Source organism: Cryptomeria japonica, chromosome 9 (assembly GCF_030272615.1).
Source record: "Cryptomeria japonica chromosome 9, Sugi_1.0, whole genome shotgun sequence".
Lineage (NCBI taxonomy): Eukaryota > Viridiplantae > Streptophyta > Pinopsida > Cupressales > Cupressaceae > Cryptomeria > Cryptomeria japonica.
Genome location: NC_081413.1, coordinates 143,876,937 through 143,899,761, shown reverse-complemented (window position 1 = coordinate 143,899,761; position 22,825 = coordinate 143,876,937). Strand labels below are relative to the sequence as shown.

Sequence of the window (22,825 nt, the reverse complement as noted above, 5' to 3'; positions counted from 1 at the left end):
AAACTTAACCATATCATCAACCCAAACAGTGGCTCAAGAATGGTTAATTGCCAGAGCCCAGCTCAAGGCCGCCACCAAACCACCTATTGACCTTGAGGACATATTCTCACGCATAGACCAAGCTAAAGCTAAGGGGAAGAAAAAGCCCAAGGCATATTCTAGAATGAGTAAAGATGAGCAAAGGAACCGTACTCTCCACATTGCCACCCCACCTGCAGCTAAGCCAGCAGATCAGATTACACTAGCAGATTATAGCATGACGACTGTCCCCATTGGACGAGCCACTAAGGAGCAAGAAAAAGAAGAATTCAAGGATTCAGTGCAGAACATACTCAGGCAATTTGAAGAGATAACAGCTAAGAAGGATATGTATTGGGCCTGTGCTGAACAGGCCGAAGGGTACATCGATCAACTCCTAAGACGATAACACAATGCCTCCGAATCCCACATTCCTCCGACAGCATTGGTACAGAGGACCACAACAGAATTTGAAGGAGTATGGGACACCGCGAGTGCTGTCAAGGAATGGATACAAGGCATCAGAAAAAGGGGAGAACGAATCCTTGAGGAAGTGAAGGAAATGGCTCGCCACCGAGAAACCACTTTGGTTAAGTTATTAGAGGTAAAGAGGGAATCCGTCCACATCCAGGAAGTGGCTGCCACTACTCTTCCCCTCATGAACTCTCTTTTCTGGACCCATGCATAGATTCCTACATTACCCACCATCCTAGATCCTCATAACATCAGCACTCTTAAGGAATGGTACTGGACTATCAACGTGAAGAATGATGCGAAGGAAATCATCGATAGAGAACGCAATGCATGCGAGGTAATTCTGGAAACCATTGAGGAACTTGGCAAGATAATCCTTCGATCAATGGTTTTGGGATGGGTAAATGACCAATTGGATGAAGTGATACTGCTAGACTGGGAGGAAAGATTGGGAAGATCACTTATTCCACTAAGGACCTAGGCTTTGCCGGTCAATTCCACTTGGTCATGTTGCGCTTTGAGCGTAATCGTTCCAGTTGGCAAGATGGTCTAAAGCAGGTAGACCAATACCTTCAAGGCATGCAATATAAAATTCGCCATCCTCCTATGCCTCCATTCAGTCTGCTTTTCAAATTATGTATCAGGTTCCAGGAGTATGTTCGCGAGGAACGTGCGGCAGGTCGAGATCTTTGGCTGGAATATTTGCATGAAGAAAGTCAAATTTTGATAAAAGTATTTGAAACTGGAAAAGAAAAAGTGCTTTCCTAAAAATGTACTTTTTTCCATTTAAAATTTTGAAAAGTGCACTTTTGGCCAAAAGGGTCATATTTAACTTTCAAGTCAACTAAAATGTAAAACTTTATGAATGCACCTTTTTGGATAATTTTGGATAAGTTTTAATTATCCTTTTTGGGTAGTTATTACTTTTTTTGGGGTGGTTGTTGATATTTGCCTCCCATTTATGGGTATGGGCAGTCATGTTTTATGGATGAATTTGGGCCACTTGTTTAGATTAGATCTAATCCATTTATCCAATTTTGGAGCGTATTTAAAGGGGACTAGTTTCCCTTATTTTGTAAGAAGTTCTTGAATTGTTGCAAAAGCTTTGGCGAAATTTACAGGATTTAATGCAAAGTTAAGACTGTTTCCAAATTTCCTTGTGAGTGCATGGTCTCCTCCTTCACTAATTTAGAAAATTTTCAATTATGTTTATTTCCTTTATATAGCATTTTCAAGCAAACATTCGATAGAATCCTCGTAGTTCACACTGTATGCGGGAAAAGTGGGCTGATAAAACTTAATATGTGAAAATATTCTAAAAGACTTGTCCACACACACACACACAGGTCTTCTTGGTGCAAGCTATGGAGTAACGACGTATTACTCAGCTTCCCAAGGTGGGTCCCATGGTTCTCTATCTCACAATGTCCCTCAAACCAATGTTTTTGCTCTCAGATTACTGAGCAAAATGGTTTAGGGATGGCAAATGCAAGAACGAGGGATGTTTTGATAATTTTTAGTATGAGATGTATTCTAAGCTATGCATGATTCTAGAATGCAATAAACTAAATGATAAGATGACAAGATTAGTATGAATACTATCCTAACATAATATATTAGTCTATGATTGAGATAAATGATAAAGAAAGTATTCTAAACATGCATATTTAGACTAATTCTTGATTTAAAAGAGAGGATAAAATGATGAGCATATATGAAATGAAAGCTTGAATGTATTTGAGCATAAGTATGATACTACAAATTTGAATTTATTAAAATCAAAGAATGAGAGCTCTATTTATAGCAAAAATAGGGCAATGGATGGTCAGGATTGAAAGATTCAATCAAGGGTTGAGTTTGAAAGTTGGGGATCCATGTGCACAATTTACACCAATGAAATGGTGACAAGTGTCAACATAGGGTTGGATTGAGAGAAGGGGTTGGAGGCATTAAATGCCTGAGAAGACCTCATGGTTATCTAGAGGGTAAGGGTCAAGCTTAAATTAGGATTACCCACTGAATTAAGAGTTAATCCAAGTATAAACCTTTGTGCAAATGATTAAGAGATAATCATGGTCAAAGCATTAAAGGCCCGATGAGACCCTTGGGTTGGGTGAAGGTTGAGTTAAAACAAATGTTTTAACCATGTAAGAGGGTTTGAGTTAACCATTAATGGTTATTGGAGACTTTGGGGGATTAAGTGGTTGAAGGTTGGAAGCCTTTAATGGCTATCAAAGACTTTGAGGAATTAAGTGGTTGAAGGTTGAAAACCTTTAATGGTTATCAAAGACTTGGAGGGTTTGAGAAGTGACCTCCCCTTGCTTAGGGATGTGACAAAGTTTAGAAGAGGGGTTAGGTTAATTAGAAGTGATTAGAAGATTCTAGAAGGGATTAGAAAGGGGTTTAGGATTTTGCAAGTGGATGGAGGGATAATAGGATTTAATTGAAATAATTTAATTCAATTTGGGTGCAATTTGGAGAAATTAAATAAATTAGATTTATTCAATTTAGTATAACTATTTAATTAAATTTGAATTTAATTAAAAGTGGATAGGGGGGATTTAATTGAATAAAATAATTTATTCATTAAATGGGTATAGTGAATTTAATTTAAATAAATTGAGTAATTTACTTAATTAAATAGAGGAATGTGGATAATTTAATTAAATTAGATTTAATCAAATATAGAAATGAACATAAAATATTCATTTAGGAATGTGGTCATTTTTATACGTCTACACACACCATTGGGGAACGGTTGATTGCCTTTCTCTCTGCATGGTTAATCTGAACCTTTCATGCTTAGTTTGGTTATTGAATACTCACTATGAATGTGAAAGTTCTAATGTTGTAGTTGATAACATGAAAATCCTATTTTCCTTTGAAGATTGCACTAGATTTATGCGAACATTGTGCTTAAGCAGCTGGTGATGCTTAGTCTAGTTATTTGGAGGTGTCTGTCTGTTTAATGAATCTGCTATCTTAGTTAAAATTTGTATTTCATGCATCTCTCTCTCCCTATCCTTCCCTTCTTTTTTGCTTTTTTTATCAAAAGAATCTGCAGTCCCATTGAAAACAGTATCAACTCAACTGAAATCATTTGATAAGAAAGATCATAAAGATTCCAGGGAACTCATCTATCAATCACCTATCTTACCGTAAGTCCCCCTTGTGTTTCCAGCATAAACACATCAAACCACTGAGAAATCCCGCAGTCAAGACCTAACAATCGAAACCTTGAGGTTGTCCCCTTTGATCAAACTTAGAAAATAGCATTAGGGACTTTCTTATCTCAAGAGAGGATATGATACTCAGCTGGTTATTCTTTTCTTCATTGGCAGTATGGAGTTTGCAGCAATGCGATTCCAGACATTTAGAAAATGACTTCCATAAGTCATTTTAAAAAACTTAGTAAAAAATGACTTCCATAAGTCTGAGTACAATCAGAATTTCACTTTCTGAAAATTCCTTCTTCTGCAGCTCATTCTGCTTGCAAAAGATCCTTTTACTCTGCTGACATACAAACTGAAAAATAATGCATTTGATTTAGAATTTTAATTCCTAAGAATATCTGATAAAACAAATGCAGTTCTAAAAATAAATCCCTTTACATGTTGCTTTCAGCTGTGTGTATGAAAATATAGACCAAAAAACAAGGCATTTTAAAGGAGCAATGGAAGGACTAATTTTAGTTTCCCAAGTATAAACCTAAGCTAATACTAAACATGCCTGAAATAGAATTTGCTAGTTTTGACTCCATCCAAGATTCTAGTGAGTTTTAAAATGCATAAACATGTCTTCAGTAGCAACTCTGTCATCATCAACAGCAATTGGCTGTATTTTTCTTCTTCAATAGCAACTAGTTGTATCAGTTATCTTTAACAACTATCATTTTCAACAACATCACCACGTATACCTTTCTTATGCTTGACTCTTTGATGGGGTAAAATAATGTTTATGTTATTATGTCATCATTACAACATTTTATGAAATTGAGTCAAATAAATCTGAAATCTGCACTATTAGCTCTAAACTTTTGTACGGTCTGCTTTGTTGTTAAATAGGATTATAATTCTTATATCAATTTCTAGATTATTGCTTGTTATTTCTTTAGATTATGCTTCTTGTCAAGAGAACGTTGAATTATATTTTTAGTTCCTCCACGTATTATATTTTTGATGCACAGGTGGTAGAGGCAAGTCAGGACTGTATTCCATTGTTGTTGCTTACAGCTGATCGTCCTCCAGAACTACACGATACAGGAGCAAATCAAACAATAAATCAGGTACGTTTGTATTGATTTATATAAAAAAAGACTCATTAGAATTGGAGGCGAGTTTTATAGTGAGGTGTAGGTTGCCTTCTTTTAGGATGCATTGTAAACTAGCCATTACCTCTAGTGTTCAGCTTCAAATATCTATTAGTTTGATCAAAAGACACCTGCTGGAATGAATCCTGAAACCTTGTGCTTTCTGAAAAGGGCTTATACAATGGAAAGGCCTAAGACAACAAAAGGGCTAATACCATCAAAAGTGCTATTCGTAACGGTCATATTAAAGGTTTTTATGTTTGGCTCTACTGATCCCACTAGCAGGTGGAAGAATATTTTGTCCTGCTAATGGACTGTATTTTAGAAGTGTAAATGGTTTACTTGGTTCTCTAAGTTAATGCTTATCAAATGTAATATGATTCCTTATGTTTTGAATTTGATTTGAACATCCCTTTTCATTTTAAGTAAACATAGCTAATGATGATTGAAATTGGAAGTTTTCTTATTCAGTTTCTTGTGACCAAAAGTTCCTTTTAAATAATCCCCATGAGAGTACCCATTCAGGTGCACATAAATATGTATTATTTATAAAACCTTTATTTGTGTTTGTATGCATCTTTCACCATAAACATTCATTTAAATCTGTAGTACATATAATATGCACAATTGTCCCTATAGACAAATTCATAGAAATCATCAAATTACATTTCTCATTTGCATGCAATGCATAAATGTATGGGTAGGAAAACATGTATTCCTTATTGGGTTAAAATTGTTTCCTCATGGTGCATACAGGTCAATCACTTTGGTTCATTTGTGAGGTATTTCTATAATTTAGCTCCACCTGATGATCAGGTTCCTGCCAGGATGGTACTTACTACAATTGATACTGCAGTATTTAGAGCCACAGGGGTGCCTTATGGTCCTGTACACATAAATTGTGCGTTTAGAGAGCCATTAGCAGGAATTTGTTGCGAATGGAGTTTAAGATGCTTAAAAGATCTTGATAGGTGGATGTCAAAATCAGGGCCTTTTACGAAATACATGCAAGTACTACAATTAGATTATAGTGAGAAACTGATAGATGTACGTGACCGATACAAAGAAGTTGTGGATCTTATTCAAGGAGCAAGTCGAGGAATTTTAATTCTTGGGGATCTTAAGACAGCTGAGGAGACATGGGCAGCTTTATTACTAGGAAGACATCTTGGGTGGCCAATTGTTCCTGATGTTTTGTCAGGATTGCGCCTAAGAAAATTGGCTTCCACAATTGCTGAAGGTGAAATGAACCTACTTTTTATAGATTTCCTGGATCATGTTCTTCTTAGCAGCTCAGTAAGGCGATGGATGTCTCCAGATGTGGTGCTGCAGGTATGCCTTTAGCTCAAATTTCAGTTCCATTTATAATTTGCAGAGTGAGATTCTTATTTATCAAGATCATCTAGAGGATGCATAGCTGTATTTATCATTAAGGCAGCCCAATATCACATTCTAAAAATTACTGATGCATCCAGTGGCTCATTTATCCTTTGTGGCTATATCAATGATGTGCCTCTGCTGCTTCATTTCTTGTGCATAATTATCTGCAACAGAGCTTTTTTTATGCTTTCCAATATCGAATGTGTGTACGTGGAGGATTCACAATAAGTCATATCTTCAATCATTGTTATATATGGTATTCAATTATAGAAAAGTAGCTTCTTGCATACAAGCTAAAAATAGAAAATGGAATAATTTACATGATGGTAGCAGTCTCGGAAGAAATGTGAAGCTAAAAATCTCTAATTTTTACATTTGTGTCACATTAGTTTATGGCTATTTTAAGAATGGAATGAACAATATAAAATAGAAAAAGAAGAGACTGGCCTCAAAATTTGAAAAGCCACATGTAAAGCGTTCCCTAAGAAGTTGAGGGGATTCTTTGTTACAGGAAACTCATTAATGGTATAAAAACAGTAAGCGGTTCCAAATTCCGATTAATGGTATAAAAATTGTGCCTGCAGCAATTTGAACTTTTTTTTTCGTCATCTTGTCAGAAAGTTGCTCTGAACTGTCACCTGGATCATATCGTCTTTGGCCTTGATTATTATTTTCCTTTGCCTTTATAATATTTTTCTTCTAATCTTCATTTCTTCTATTCTGCAATAATTTTTATTTCTGCAATAAATAACATTAATTTTTCTCAAAATCCTAGGTTGTTTTTGAAACTGATAAAACTTTAACTGCCATTTCTTATGCTTAAAGAAACTTGTTTAATGCAATAGACTTGAGTTGTTGATCTGTCAATATTTTTGCTAACCCAACAAGCTGACTTCTGATGTGCTAAAAATCTTGTAGATAAGATCTATGGTCCCTTTCTTACACATTTAAAGTATATTATTTTGAACAAAGAAATTTTCTTTCATTTTAGTAAGCATACAATTCCGCTGATTGCTTCTATGCAACTACACAATTTTCAGCATCATGAATAAAAGGTAGAATATGATCACTGAATTAGTGATATACTGGAGAATTTCAAAATTTTTTGGGTTGTGCTGCAAAGCATCTGTTGGTCTCTGTTTTGTTTCTGTGGCATTTGTGTCAGACAATCTTCTCCTTACAGTGAGGCATGAGTAGACAAAAAAATCATCTATAATATCTAACTCGTATTTCATGCATAATGAGAATAGGTGGGCAGCAGATTAACAAGTAAACGCATTGCTAAACTTTTGGAGGATTGTAGACCAGATGTTTATATTATGGTTGCAAATCATCCATACCGTCATGATCCATCACATATATTGACACATCGGATTCAAGCCTCTGTTGTTGGATTTGCTGCTGCAATCAGAGAATTACATGTCCCTAAAGGAATGGCAAGTTGGAGCAAATGGCTTAAAGTCTTGAATGATATGGTGTGATCTCTCTCTCACTCTCTCTCCACCTCTTTCTTTTCCTTTAAAGAACATGTTTTTTTTCATACTGTTGTGTGTGAATTTTTTTGGTTTGGACATTTTGTTGATTAACTATAAAAATTGCATGAAAATCTAAATGCAATGTCTTTTCCATGTATAGGAAACCAAAAAAAATTTGCAATTCAATTTTCTAGAAGTTCACATAAGATAAGTTTCCACTGTTTGTGAATGGACATTATATTTCTGTATCAAATACATTTAGCTATACAGATTAACCACCAAGTGAGTTTAGAGATACCACCTCTTAGTTAAACTTGTCATCAATAAAACAAATAGATTAAATTGTCTAACTCTGGTGGACAGGTTCCAGACTAATGGTTGTACATTAATTGGTTAGTCAAAAGTGTGATTCATTGTGTAATATCTATGCTTGAAATGTCACAATGGACTGCAAATTTGAAAGATTGAACCATATCAGGTTTCATCGAAATATGGTCTGTACATAGATATGCTGGGCCCTATTCTTTTCCCTCTTTGGTTGCTTCTAAAGTTTGTCATCATGATTGTCTTTTATAATTAAGTAAAGCATCCATTATTGACACCAAATGTAGATATAGCAAAAAAATGTCCCATTAATCTTATCAGGTTGCTCTCTTTAATTCAGTTGACTAGATGTTTTGATGATAATACTTTGGTCTACTTTAAAATTCCAAGATTTTGACAGAAATTTAGAAAACCATTTGCGTGTCTCCTTGCTTTGCTTAGAAGTTTTTTTTTTTTTTGTTTTAGACACTAACCTGTATTCTGACATGTTGTGAATGTTGGAAAAGGGGCTGCAGAAGTTATGATTTGCCATGTCAGTTCTATTCAAATGAATTTTCTAAGAGTGCAACTTAAGGTCATTGTCTACATGTATTAGGGCTTTAATCAAGCATACTTTGAAGCTTCTTTGCATTGGTTAGACAAGCATAAAACTGTATTTCAATAAAAATACTTCATACATGCTCATATAATTTGTAAGGAGATTAAATACAAGAGAAAAAAAAATGTTTGCTACTGTGTTGATATACAAATGTGTACTAAAACTAACGCAACATAAATTTGCTATTGCGTGCTTTCAAAAATTTTAGAGTTGGTACCTATCTTAGATATTTCATAAAATCTTTAGCCTATTTTGTTTCATTTTAGTTTTTCAATTCACTAGAAGCTTAGTCATGCTAGTTAGGGTTACCTTACCTCAAGTTTTTGGTAGTGATATATAAAATTATTTGTGTGCTATCATGCTTATCTTTAAGCTTTCAATTTCTTGCATTGGTATGAAGCAATTGTTTGTGGGCTATTATTGGTGGTCTCAAACCAATTGGAAATATAGAAGGGTTTTTGTTTGGTGTAAGCTTTATCCAATCTTAACAAAGAACAATGAGAGATTTTATTAACATCGACATATTAATTAAATTCACAGGTTGGTTGGGAAATTTCTTTCCAATTGAATGCGGAGCCCTTGTTAACTGAGCCATTTGTATCTCGGGCAGTATCTCAATTCTTATCCCCAGGTTCAGCATTTTTTCTAGGCAACAGCATGGCTATCCGCAATGCAGACATGTATGGATTGGGCTGGTCAAAACTTCCGATAAGTTTTGCACATGACATGTTGGACCCACTGCTACCCTTTTTAGGTTTAAAAGTTGCTGGGAACCGTGGAGCAAGTGGAATTGATGGAGTGTTGAGTACAGCTATAGGCTATGCTGCAGGCAGCAATCGAAGAGTAAGTATGAAAGTTAATATTCAGTTTTATTGTACAGAAATATCTAGTTCCTAATGGTGATGGTTTTGAAAACAATAAAGCTTCTATGTTAAATTAAATGCAGAATTCCTTTTTTTAATATGTTTGTACTCTCTCAGAACAGATCTCTTTGTCTATCAGTTGTCCAAATGTCTCACAAAACAATTGAGTATCATCTACACTTATTTCTATGCAGAAAAGAATTCTTGTCTATTTTCATCCTAGTATGTCTCTATCTTTTCTTTCAAAATACTGCTAAAATTGTGATGCAGAGTGCATCACTCTCTTAGTCACTTTTGTATGATGTCTTTACCAATGGAAAGACATCTATATTAGGATAGTCAAGATTAGCAACAACAGAAAGTGGATGACTCTCTTCATAAGATTAGGTTCAGGCATGGCAAGTTTGATAATAATTTGTATAAGAAGGTCAAAGGTTCCAGCATTGTTAGTTGATGTGGTCCCCTCTCTATCAAGAACCAATTTTCTTTCCAACGTGAGAGAAATATGGGTAATATGGGTATTGCTTCCCACATCTTTTGTATTATTTGATCAAATTTTAGATGCAGAAACCTTTCTTTCTCTTATGTTCTTGTACATCTTTTATCCATGATATGTATCTTTGGGTTCATGGCATACTATGAGCCAACTCTGCACTGGCAAAGACATACTTTATTTAAAAGCATGATTGGATCTTTATGGAGTTCTTTGTTGAGCTCAAACAATTCAATAGTGTTTTGAATTACATTTGTATTAAACCATAAATGAAATCTTCCGGCAATGCCATTACTGTCATCACAAATATGTGATGTCCCCGATATAATTAGCTAATAAAATTAAAATACTTTATTGTATGGCCCCAAATTTAATAATAAATCTTTCGGGCCCTTTATTTAATTAGTCAAGTTTTATTTTGGTCGTGTTGGCCCGTTTGTAACCCTTTAGGAAATTTCCTGGAGCCCATATTTATGGCCAAGTTAGTCATTGTTGTAGGTATGTGAATTTGGTAATTTCTTTGTATGTGCGAATTCCAGTTGGAGTTTAGCTTGTCTGCCATTTCGGAGGTGAGAGATCCTCCCTACTTGGCATCCGCAGTTTCGGTGGGAGTTTCTCCTCACCCTATTTTGCTTCTACTTGGAGTCTGTATAATCTGTTGTGCAATCATTATCAATATAATTTCTCTTTGCATGTGCGAATCTTTCTTCTGGCAAGTACGAACCTTGAACTAAGTCTCGTGTTTGGAATACTACTAATTCATTTCATTTCTTTGTGCAACATCGAATTGTTTAAACGTTTGGAGGGCTCAAGGGCGAAACTCAGTGGATATTCACTCACTGTACGACCACTACCGTACGCGCCGCCATACGACCATACCACCCACTCACCATGCGGCTACTATCGTACGCCCAGCCAATACGACCATACCATCGTACAGTCAAGGGCATTGATCCACGCTCACCGCACACTGACTTCCTAAGGGGAGTGATCCATACGGTCACCACCATACGTTCTAAGGAGGCATACAAATTACATTGTACGCCGAGTGTTGAGGGAAGTGTACCGTACAATCACCACCGTACGTTCTGAGGAGGCCATACACAAGTTACACCGTACGTGGAGCAATTGAAGAGGAGTGTACTACGTACGGAACCTTACAGTGGTATCATAGCTGGTGATCTTGCCAGCCTGTCGGGTAGTGGATGCAGGTGTACACTAGGAGGTACTGTTTTACTGAATGAATGGGGGAACCACAGGATCCTGCAAGAGAAGTCATGGCACTACTAAGGGAGCTAACTAGAAGCCAAGCTTAGCTCAACGACACCATAACCAGAGGGGAACAACGACAACAATTCATGGAGGAAACATTACGACAATTGGCCTTGGGAAAAACGAATGGAGAAAAGAATGGGTAGGGCGATAATTCGGTCACTGGAAGATCAAACTCCTAGCACACATTCATGGCCGCTGATGTCGACTTTTCCCCAGAAATCAGAAGCGTCGCACAGGGAGCAAGAACCCACTTTTCAGGAGATGCAAGAACAGTTGAACCAAGATTGGAGGGATGCAAATCTCGAGGGGGACATATCATTCAAGGATTATGTTGAGCTCTGGATGAAATACTCTGGCGGTAGAAATCGGGGCTATTACGGTCACTATAACAAGGACATCAAGCGGAAGGTTGTTAAGATCAATCTGTCATCCTTTGATGGGACCAAGGCACCCTCGACATGAGCTTGGGTACAAAAAAGCAGATACCTACTTCCAACTCAATCCAATGCCTGAAGATGAAGCTATCAAGTTTGCAAAACTTCACCTGGAAGGAGTCGCTCATGAATGGTGGCATCATGGAATGGTCACTCTCGGCCATGACTAGATAACTTCCTATGCTGACTTCATAGAGAGGGTCATAGATTGATTCGCTGGGAAGGATCCAGAGCTCAATTTCAATTAGTTGGCACAACTAAAATAGTCGGGACCTGTGGACAGTTACATCATAGAGTTCCAAAGGCTATTTGTGTTGGTAACAGACATCTCAGAGCGGAGATTGGTAGTCTTGTTCATGGATGGATTGATGGAACCCCTAAAGGGTTGGGTGAAATGGTTCAACACTGGCATGCTCACAGAAGCAATCAAGAAGGCCTGTAACATGGCAATAGCTTCCTCTTCCAGAAATTTTGCAGATCCCAAACCACCCTTCCCAAAGAAGTCATCGTTGGATGAGGCCACAAAAGAAGAACTCATAAGGAAGAAGCTTTGTTTCACTTGTAGGGAGCCATGGGAGCCAAGACACCGATGTTTGGGCAAAGGGAAGATTCATTATATTGAGGTGATGTTCGATGGAGAAGAGGAGCATGAGGAAAGTGAACCACTAGGGGAAGAATCTGCCGAAGAAACAAGGCTGGCGGAGAGAATTTCCACATTGGTATGGAGGGGAGGCGTCATTGCCACACTGGTGGGTACCCCAAGGTGCAGTGTGTTTAGTGTACGTGGTACGCTTCAAGGGCAACGATTCCTTGTTATACTCGACAGTGGGGCCTCGCTCAACTTCATAAACTCATCACTCGTCACCCCGAAGGGGTTTGCGTACAAAGGAGCATTAAGGATTCGATGTCAAGGTGGCAGGAGGCAATTTCCTATCATGCACTCACCTGGTCCCGCAACTAAGCATCACCATGGGAAATTACACAGTGACAGACGATTTCTTTGTAGTAGATTTGGATGACACGGATGTCATATTGGGCATTCAATGGATGGAGACCCTCAACCAGTACACACAGAGCTTCAAAAAGATGGAGTTCTCATTCGAGGTGGATGGCAGGAAGGTGGTTCTCAGAGGAATGTCGAATGGCAGCCCGAGGGAGATTTCCGCCAAATGTATGGAAGCCATCTTCACACATGATGAAGTAGTCTGGGCAGCACATTGTTTGATCTAGACAAAACTTGTGTAAGGGCAACTGACTTACTACCAGGATGAGTAACTTCAGGCGGTTATGGATAAGCATAGTTTGGTCTTCGCTGATATTCCACCTGGTATACCCCCACATCGAGTTGGAGGGAGCAAAACCTGTTATCGCCACACCCTATCACCACCCAAAGAAGTTCAAAGAAAAGATAGAGAAAACAATCTAGAAACTCCTCGATAAAGGATGGATGTAATATCTCGGATAATTTTTTTTTCGTTTTATTGCAATAAGGATTACAAACAAACACCATAACCTGTTAAGGTTAGAAAAACAATCCAAGCAACTGAAGGGAACCCTTCCACCTTTTGTTCACCGAGAGCCCAATCTGGGAGGGTGAGAGCATACGGTGTTCCAGGGATCTTTAGCACCAAAAACCAACTAAGATTTACAATGCATGGGTGGCAAGTTAGCCCCTTCTACTTATTCAGCAGGATAGACACTAAACTTCTTGACGGTAAACCAGCCAACGAAAAACACAAGTAGCTTAACACTATCACTCTACCGTGTATTTCAACAGGAGGATAATACATAAAACTAATCACTCCACTGCATATTTCAGCGGGAGGACAATATCACTCCACCACTTATTCAGTGGGAGGACATAAGTACAAATGAAATTACAAACACTAAGGCGGCCCAACCAGCCTCTTCCACTTATGCAGTGGGGATTACAATGAGCACTTCAAGTTCAATAAGAGGTTAGTACTACTAACCAATGATACAAGATGATTACAATGAAGTACTACAAACATTCAATCATAGACTAAAACCGATTTCAAGCTAAAACATAAAACAACAATTCTGATATAAATACTAGCCTCTCCAGAAATGGGCCAGCAACACTGAAATGCACACAACTCTTCCGAATTAGCTCCAAAGTGCTCACAAATTGAGGCGAACAACTGCTAAGACCAAGGCGAACAAACAAGGAGCTCAAACCAGCACCAAAATCACCACACATGGAACGCAAACCGAGGCAACTCCAGAAAGGTACGACCAACTGGGAATTTCGATTTGCTCTCAAAAATTCCAAACAACACCAAATCAAACGCCCTTCCAGAGGAATGATCGCCTCTCCAATATGCTTTTGACGAGCCTCTACCCAAAAGAAACGGAAACTCAGGCAAAGATCTATGAACAGAAAATCGCTTCAGCCACTCCAAACCAGCAACACAGAAAACTCACGAAAACTCTAAAACTGAAAATCCTCACACCAAACTCCACTCTGAACACACCCACCAGCTAGGTACTATATTGCAAGTACGAAACTGTGCTAGCTAGGAAGCCTCAACTCCGAAGCTCAGATGTGCTCTCCATTTCGGCAGCATAACAATGCAAATTCTTCAGATAATCAAAATGAGAGCCCAAGGCTCTTATTTATAACTTTTTGCTCTCCCAAATTCAAATGCAAATGCACACAAATACGCCCAAATTACATGCCACTTCATTACACCTCAAGGGTGCCCAAACACATTTGAATTATATTAAATATGTCCCCTCAAAGATGGCGTCCCCTTCCACTTACGCAAGTTTGAACTTTGCCTAGGGCAAAAACTTGCAAACAAAACATATAGTGATGCTCATGAAATAAGCTCGATTTCTCTTATGCCATTGACTTAGGAAAAATTAATAAAATCACTTGAATAAAATAAACTTCTATTTCCCAAAGTCGTCCAAAATATAATAATTAAATATTAACCTTAGAATGCAGTGTTAATATTTAATAAATCATTCCGCAACCAAAATACTGCTCAAAACCCAAATGAATTGAGGACTGAAGTGTCGAACCATCTGCTGGACTGAATTGAATCTTTGAACTGCCTTGCTATAAATAGAACCACTTGAATTGAAACTTACTACTAAAAATAGTAAGTCATGCAATACTGCTCCGAAAAACATAATCTTCACACCTAGTGACAGAGCATGGAAAACTCAGTAAGACAGCATCATCCAAACATCCAACCCCTAACTTACTAAAAATAGTAAGTTCTTGCCGCACCAACGTTTGAAACCCTAATTTTTCATTCCACATAGCCTACGACTTCTTGAAATAGGCCAATGGACCACCCAAAGCACATCATTGAGAAGGGGACATTACAGTCCACCCTCCCCAAAATTGCTTGTCCTCAAGCAACTGTAAGGCTGGATGCAATAAAATCTCCTCATTTTCCCATATAGCATCCTCTGCTGACAAATTTTTCCACTTGATCAAGTATGTCAAATGTTATTCAATTTTCTATTCAAGATGCAAGTTATATTCAAGGTTTATTTTTCTTTCAAGTATATGTTATTTCTTATTATAATAAATCTGATTATTGTCTGGTATGTTGCAGATGAGAAGGAGCATTTATCAATTTCTATGCTCTTCTCATAATCATCGATCGATATATATATGCCAATCATGAAGATCAAGCAATACCTTGACCGGTCATGTCTATTAGACATGATCGATCAAGATATTACTTGATCGTGCCCTTTCACATCATAATTGCGTTTAACCGATGTCAACCGATGTGTATGTATTAACAAACAAAACCGATACTAATCAGTATTTTATGCATTACGATAATCAACTGATGTTAATCGGTATTTTGGGCATTGGTTACGAACCCGGTGGTAATCGGGATTTATTGGCGAGTTTATATATGTATAGAGCGAAGAATACAATCACAGTAAGATCGTATACAAGTGAATATCTACGTAGACTTGAGTTATCATGCATATAATTATTAGTATAAGATGAAACCTCAACATAACATTTCGGAGAGTAATAATCATCGAACAAGGAATGATAACTAAAGTCTTATCTAGTCTATCGATGAGATAGATGATTGAATGAGAGACTTCATTTATCTCTCATTCAATCATTTATCTTACCGAGGCTATCATGTATCAACACTCCCTCTTAGCTAGGGAAGATAAATAAAAGACAACATATCTAGCATCACATTTTCATGATGGTCGGTATTCCTTACGTAATCTTACTCTCGAGAGGATCATATCACCTAAGCATGTGACATGAAGTATCATCAATCATTTGATACAAGAAATCACATCACCTAGACACGTGACATGAAGTATCACCTAAACTTGTGATACAAACGCTCATCACATCAACTTGTGATGACAAGATATCACCTAAGCACGTGATATCAGTATTGCCTAAACACACAATACTTTAGGAATAAGTACATTAGAATAGTTAAATTCTCAACTTATCCAAGTTGTGGTAAGTGCACTAACATTTTATCCAAATGTTTTACCACAACACAATCATGGCACATCCATGGCATCCCAGAGACCCAACATGATAACTGGTTTGAGCATTATAAGATCGTCACCTTATAATGTCTACATACAAGTATTCATTATCTAAGAGATCGTCACCTCTTAGACATGAACACAGGGGGTTAAACCCATAAAAGTCCTAACATTACAAAGAAGTTTACACATAAAACATCTTAATAAGTATGAGTACAAAGCAAATTAAATTTCAATCATACCAAGACCTTTTCTGAAGTGCTCAACTTTCACTCTTGAAAGTGGTTTGGTAAGAATATCTACTGTCTGCTCTCCTGTACAAATGTATTCCAACTGGATCACATTCCTATCTACCATGTCTCGTACATAATGATATGGAATCTCAATATGTTTGGATCTGTCATGGAACACCGGATTTACTAAAAGTTTTATGCACCTTTGGTTGTCACAATGGATAACAGTAGGTTTCATTGGTTCACTGAATAATCCTACAAGCAACTTCCTGAGCCATACTGCTTCTCGAGCAGCCATGGAAGTTGCAATGTATTTGGCCTCAGTGGAACTCTGTGCTACTGAAGACTGCTTTCTGCTGATCCAAGAGATCATGGCTGAACCTAAACTGAAACAACATCTCGAGGTGCTTTTCATGTCAGTCACACTTCCAACCCAATCTGAATATGTGAATCCGTGTAGATCTAGATCAACTCTCTCATATTTGAGACCAAGATTTAGAGTACCTTGAAGATATCTCATAATGTGTTTTACTGCTATCAGGTGTATCTCCTTTGGCTCACACATAAACTGACTCAAAGCATTAACTGCATCGCAGATATCTGGTCTTGTATTTACCAGATACATCAGAGACCCAATCATTTGCCTGTAGTGAGTAGGATCAGTGGGTTGGGACTCTGCTGCTGCTTCCTTAAGGTTATGAAGATTTGTTTCCATTGGAGAGGTTATGGGTCTGCAGTTTATCATTCCAAATCTCTTCAAAATGTCCAAGGTATACTTTCCTTGGTTTAGTATAATGCTATCAGAATTTTGCCATACTTCCAAGCCTAGGAAGTAATGAAGGAGTACATGGTCCTTCATGTCAAATTCTTTAGAAAGATTTTTCTTGCATTGATCTATAAGGTGATCTTCTCCTGTGATTAATAAATCATCAACATATAAAATCAATATTAGCATATCACCTTTGTTTTGCTTATAGTAGAGATTAGGATTTGCATCATTCTTGGAGAAGCCTAGTTTTGAGAGATAAGTATCAATTCTATCATACCAGGCCTTGGGAGCCTGTTTAAGCCTATAGAGAGCTTTCTTGAGTCTACACACATGAGACTCTGCTTCATGAATCTCAAACCCTTCAGGTTGCTATAGGTATACTTCTTCTGAGATCTCACCATTAAGGAATGTTGTCTTAACATACATCTGATGAACTTTCCATCCCTTTGATGCTGCAATGGCTAAGACTGTTCTTATTGAGGTGTATCTGGCTACAGGTGCAAAGGTTTCTTCATAGTCAATTCCTTCCTTTTGTGAGAACCCTCTGGCTACAAATATAGCCTTGTGTTTCTCACTGCTGCCATCTGTAGCGTGTTTGATTTTGAAGAGCCATTTGGAGGTGACAACAAATTTCCCGGCTGGCCTAGGAACAATCTCCCAAACATCATTTTTCATAATGGATTGGTATTCCTCAGACATGGCATTCTTCCATACTTGATGTTTAAGTGCATCTGATATATTAGTAGGTTTTGCTTTTGAGAGGTCATTCATGAGAGCAATGTAGTTGGTGAGTTTATTACGTCTTTTGCTTTCTCTGAAGGTTCCTGAAGGAGCAGCATACTTCTGAGCTTCTTCTACAGTTTTGGTGGCCCATAGTCGTCTTTTCTTGAAATTTTTTCTAGGTGGGTTTTGAGTTTCACCTACATTTTCCCCAAGACTCTCCCCCTGAAGCTCAGAAGCAGAGTCTTCCTCTATGCTAGGCGTAGGAATATAGACTTTAGGTTCTATTGAGCTTTGGGCTCTTTTGAAGGCTAAGTTTTCTTCAAAGATTACATCCCTACTCAGTTCAATTTTCCTCTGACCAGGTATATAGATTTTGTAGGCCTTGGAGGTTTCACTATATCCTACAAGTATTCCCCTTTTTCCAGAAGGTGCTAATATTAATCTTTTCTCCTTAGGTACATGAATATAGACAGGACACCCAAATATTCTAAGGTGGTTGATATCTGGCTTTGTTTTATTAAAGACTTCCTCAAGGGTTTTAGCTTCAAGATAGGAGTGAGGACATCTATTTTGTATATATACAGCAGGGCTTCTTGCTTCTGCCCAAAGATTGGTATTTAGATTCTGATCAAGAATCATGGCTTTGTCAACTTCTACAATTGTCCTATTTTTCCTCTTAGCTACCCCATTTTTTTGAGGATTATAAGGTATAGTAAGCTCCCTCTTAATCCCAGTATTTTTACAAAAATCTTTAAACAAATTTGAGGTGTATTCCCCCCCATTGTCAGTTCTTAAGGTTTTAATTTTATTTCCTAAGTAGTTTTCTGTTAGTGATTTAAATTCCTTAAACCTATTAAGGATCTCTTTTGATTCTTTCAATTTCAGAAAGTAGATCCAAGTTTTCCTAGAGTAGTCATCAACAAATATTACATAATACAAAAATCCCCCTAAAGAAGGTACGGTCATAGGTCTACATACATCAGAATGAACTAACTCTAAAACCTTGCTTGTTTTCCTAGTATTATTTTGAAAAACACCGCTAGCATTTTTACCTACGGCACATCCCTTTAATGCCCCTGAATGATATTGCTTTAACTTAGGTAGACCTCTGACAAGGTTTCCCATTGATGATAAAGCTCTAAAATTCAGGTGACCTAGTCTTCTATGCCAAACTTCATTAGCATCTGTAGCTTCATGAATTAGCGCTAGGTTGGGTTCTGTGCACAGCTCATACAAGTAGCCTTGTCTTTGGCCAATGGTTTTCGCTTTCTTGATAGATGAATTATTTGGCCAAGCCAACACTCTGTTGTCCATGAAGGTCACTCTGTACCCATTATCCTCTGGTGCTGATATGGAGACTAGGTTTATCTTGATGCCTCGGACATATAGTACTCCTTTAAGTTGCAATGATATGCTTGACTTTAGTTTGATGGTGCAGGTTCCAACTGCGCTGACTGGATGTGTGGAGTCATCTCCGATAGTCACTTCCTCATCATTCTCCTCTATCATGGAGTCTAGCACTTCTCTAAACCCTGTAATGTGTTTGGATGAGCCACTGTCGATCACCAAGGAGTTAACATTGTTTGATGCTTGGTTCGTAAGTGCTGAGTAGAGTACATGCTTCTCGGTGTCATCTTCCCCTTTAGATTTTCCTGCTTTGGCAAATATGGCTTGTTCTTTGGCTCTTTTTGGACATTTAGCAACATAGTGTTCGAATGTAAAATTCCCTCTTTTTTTTTTTGAATTTTTCCACAATTACATTCAACACAACACTTGTTATGGTTAGGAAATGAAAACCAAATGCTGTTGAAAGGTAACCCTTCCACTTTCTAATCACCAAGAGCCCAATGTGGGAAGGTGAGAGCATACGATGACAAGGGGTTCGTTAGCTTTCTAATCCGTTGGAAATTACAATGCAATTACAAAACTGGGCGACAAGCCAACCCCTTCCATTGTTCAGCGGGATGAAGAACACAAACTTGGCAGTAAACCAGCCAAGGCAACAAAGCATAATAGAACCAAATCACTCTACCGCTTATGCAGCGGGAGGACTTTTGAATGAAACTATCACTCAACCACTTGCTTAGTGGGAGGACAAAACCGAATTACAAACATACAGGCGGCTAAGCCATCCTCTTCCACTTGTTCAACAGGAAATACAACATAGAATGAATTGGTCAGTACTACTGAATCAATTCTTACAATGATAGAAATGTGAAAGGAGATAGAGTGAAGTACATATCTTATGAATTCACTAACACATTCTAACCAATAATACTACTTGTTCTGAAATCAAATACAAGGAAAACGCAGAACCAACCATCCCGAAACCTACTAAATTGCTTGTAACTCACTCAAAACCCCGTAGAATCATGCCAAATCAGAAGCAAATGAAGCATATGACATAAGCAAACAAAATAATACCTCGAAACTGCAAATGAAGAGCACCAACAGAAAGGCATGCATCCCAATGTAATTCTAGAAATGGATTTTTTGCTGAAAAGTTCGATGTGCAACTAAAAATTGGAGAGTTCTCCAAATGCAACGCCAATATAGGAGACTTATCGTCTCTCCGGTACGCTTCCAACGATCCCTTACCCAGAATGATGCATTCAACACATAGGCAGCTACGAGCGAAATACACTTTCAGCCGGCACACACCAGCAATACCAAAAAACCAGCAGCACACACAAAACTTCACCAACACACCCAAAAATAACCAAGAAGCTCACAACTACACACCACAACTAGGAGTGATGTCTCACACTCGAAACCGGAAGAAAGGATCTAGGAGGTATTCACCGTCAAAGAATGTCTAGAGTCATTCCGACAACATAACGATATATTTCCTCTGGATGCCAAATGAGGAGCCCAACCTCTCTTTATATAGCTTTTCCAATCTGAAATTCAAATGAAACTGCCTCCCAATTTCGCCTCATTCCAATTGCATTTCATTTCATGGTGGACCCAAAGTGGCGCCCACTTTCCCAAGTCAAAATCACGCCAAGGAGAGGGGCCACGATTTTTGACATTATAAATTCTTTAAAATTTAAAGAATGAAGTCTCCCTTTAATTCTCCAAATAAATTGCCCAGACATGACTTAGGAAAAATATTATATTTTGCACAATTTCCCATAACATCAAAAAGTGATAAAATAATTAAATAATAACCTTAGGATAAGGAATAATGTTTAATTAAATTGCTTATAGTTCCAGTACTGATTATTAACGGAATCCAGATGAGGCCGAACAATGAGGATCACTGAATTGTGCTGGGACAAGACCAAATCTAGGACTGCCAAAAATAGAATACCCCAAACTGCTACTTACTAAAAATAGTAAGTCATGAAATAATGCTCCAAAAATCGTTATCTTCGCAACTAGAGAAAAAGCTTGGCGAGCTTTGCAACTCTGTAGCATCCTGACAGCCAAACCTTAATTTACTAAAAATAGTAAGTTCACCTTCCACCCCTGACAAGTCTGGTTGGAACTCCAAGGAACATGGGAACCCTTTATTCATATTTCCATATAGCCTACGGGTCTCCGGAAGAGGCCAATGGACTACTGAATGCAACATCACAAGGAAGGGGACATTACAATCCGCTCTTCCCAATTGCTTGTCCTCAAGCAATCGCAAGCCAGGATGCTTTAAAACCCCCTCATTCTCCCAAGTAGCATCCTCCACTGGTAGGTCCTTCCACTTAACCAAATACTCTCGGATGGTTCTCCTCCTCAACAATCGTTCCCTGACATCAATGATGGCCTCAGGAACTAGCACCAGTTCTCCCTCTTCATGCAAATGAGGCAGATCAGGAGAGACTATCACATTGTGCCGAAGCACCTTTTTGAGGCATGACACGTTGAAGACATTATGTACTCGGCTACTCGCTGGTAGCTCCAACTCGTAAGCCACAACTCCCACTCTCCTAATGACCCTGAATGGACCATAAAAATGTGGCTTGAGTTTTTCCGCTCCACTCTTCTTGAGAGTAGACTGTCTGAAGGGCTGAAGTCTTAGGTAGACCATATCATTAACCTCAAATGAGCGCTCAATACGTTGCTGATCAGCATACAACTTTTGCCGGTTCTGTGCAATTTGGAGGTTGTCCTTTAATGCCTTTAGAATGTCCTGACACTGCTGAACCATATCCCTAGCCTGAGGTGCTCTACTATCTCCAAACACCAAATCAGCAAAGCTAGGGGCCTCATAACCGTAAAGTGCCATGAAAGGAGACATCCTAATGGACATGTGATAAGTGGAATTGTAGCAGTATTCACCAAGATGTAGCCATCTTACCCAAGCCTTCTGCTGTTTTGAAACGTAGTTCCTCAAGTAACCCTCTAACCACTTATTTACTATCTCTGTTTGTCCATCTGTCTAGGGATGGTAACTCGTGCTTGCTGTTAGCACAGTACCACATAATCTGAAAATCTCTTGCCAGAAGGAGCTTAGGAACTTGCTGTCCCTATCACTCACAATATTTTTTAGGCAGCCCATGTAGCCTAAACACCTCACGGAAGAACAAATCAGCAACCTAAGCTGCTGTAAATGAGCTAGTGATGGCAAAAAAATGAGCATATTTTGTCAATCTATCCACCACCACATAGATACAATCCTTCCCACTAGCCTTTGGCAACCCAGTGATGAAATCCATAGAGAGACTTTCCCATTTTTGACTGGGAATTGGCAATGGTTGCAATAAACCAGCAGGTATTGTGTGTTTATCTTTATTCTTCTGACAAGTATGGCATTTCTTAACGTACTTCAAGACATCTCTCTTCAACCCTTTCCAAGAGAATCTCTCTCGGATCTGCTTGTAAGTCTTGAAAAAACCTTGGTGGCCAGCAAGGAGAATGTCATGAAAAGTCTGCAATACCTTCTCCTTCAACTTCGATTTAGGTAGAAGAAGGATCCTTCCCTTATACAAAATCAATC

The 22,825-nt window shown here is 38.1% G+C and overlaps 1 protein-coding gene across 7 annotated transcripts in view; it reads left to right on the top strand.

Annotated features, from left to right (window-relative positions):
• Positions 1-22,825, top strand: part of LOC131059381 (protein PHYLLO, chloroplastic) — a 342,343-nt gene that overhangs the window by 138,864 nt on the left and 180,654 nt on the right. For all 7 annotated transcript variants that reach the window (XM_057992608.2, XM_057992601.2, XM_057992594.2 and 4 more), the window contains 4 exons: positions 4,679-4,777; positions 5,558-6,133; positions 7,432-7,656; positions 9,119-9,421. In XM_057992608.2, the coding sequence (XP_057848591.2) occupies positions 4,679-4,777; positions 5,558-6,133; positions 7,432-7,656; positions 9,119-9,421 (1,203 nt within the window). The remainder of the gene's footprint in view (positions 1-4,678; positions 4,778-5,557; positions 6,134-7,431; positions 7,657-9,118; positions 9,422-22,825) is intronic.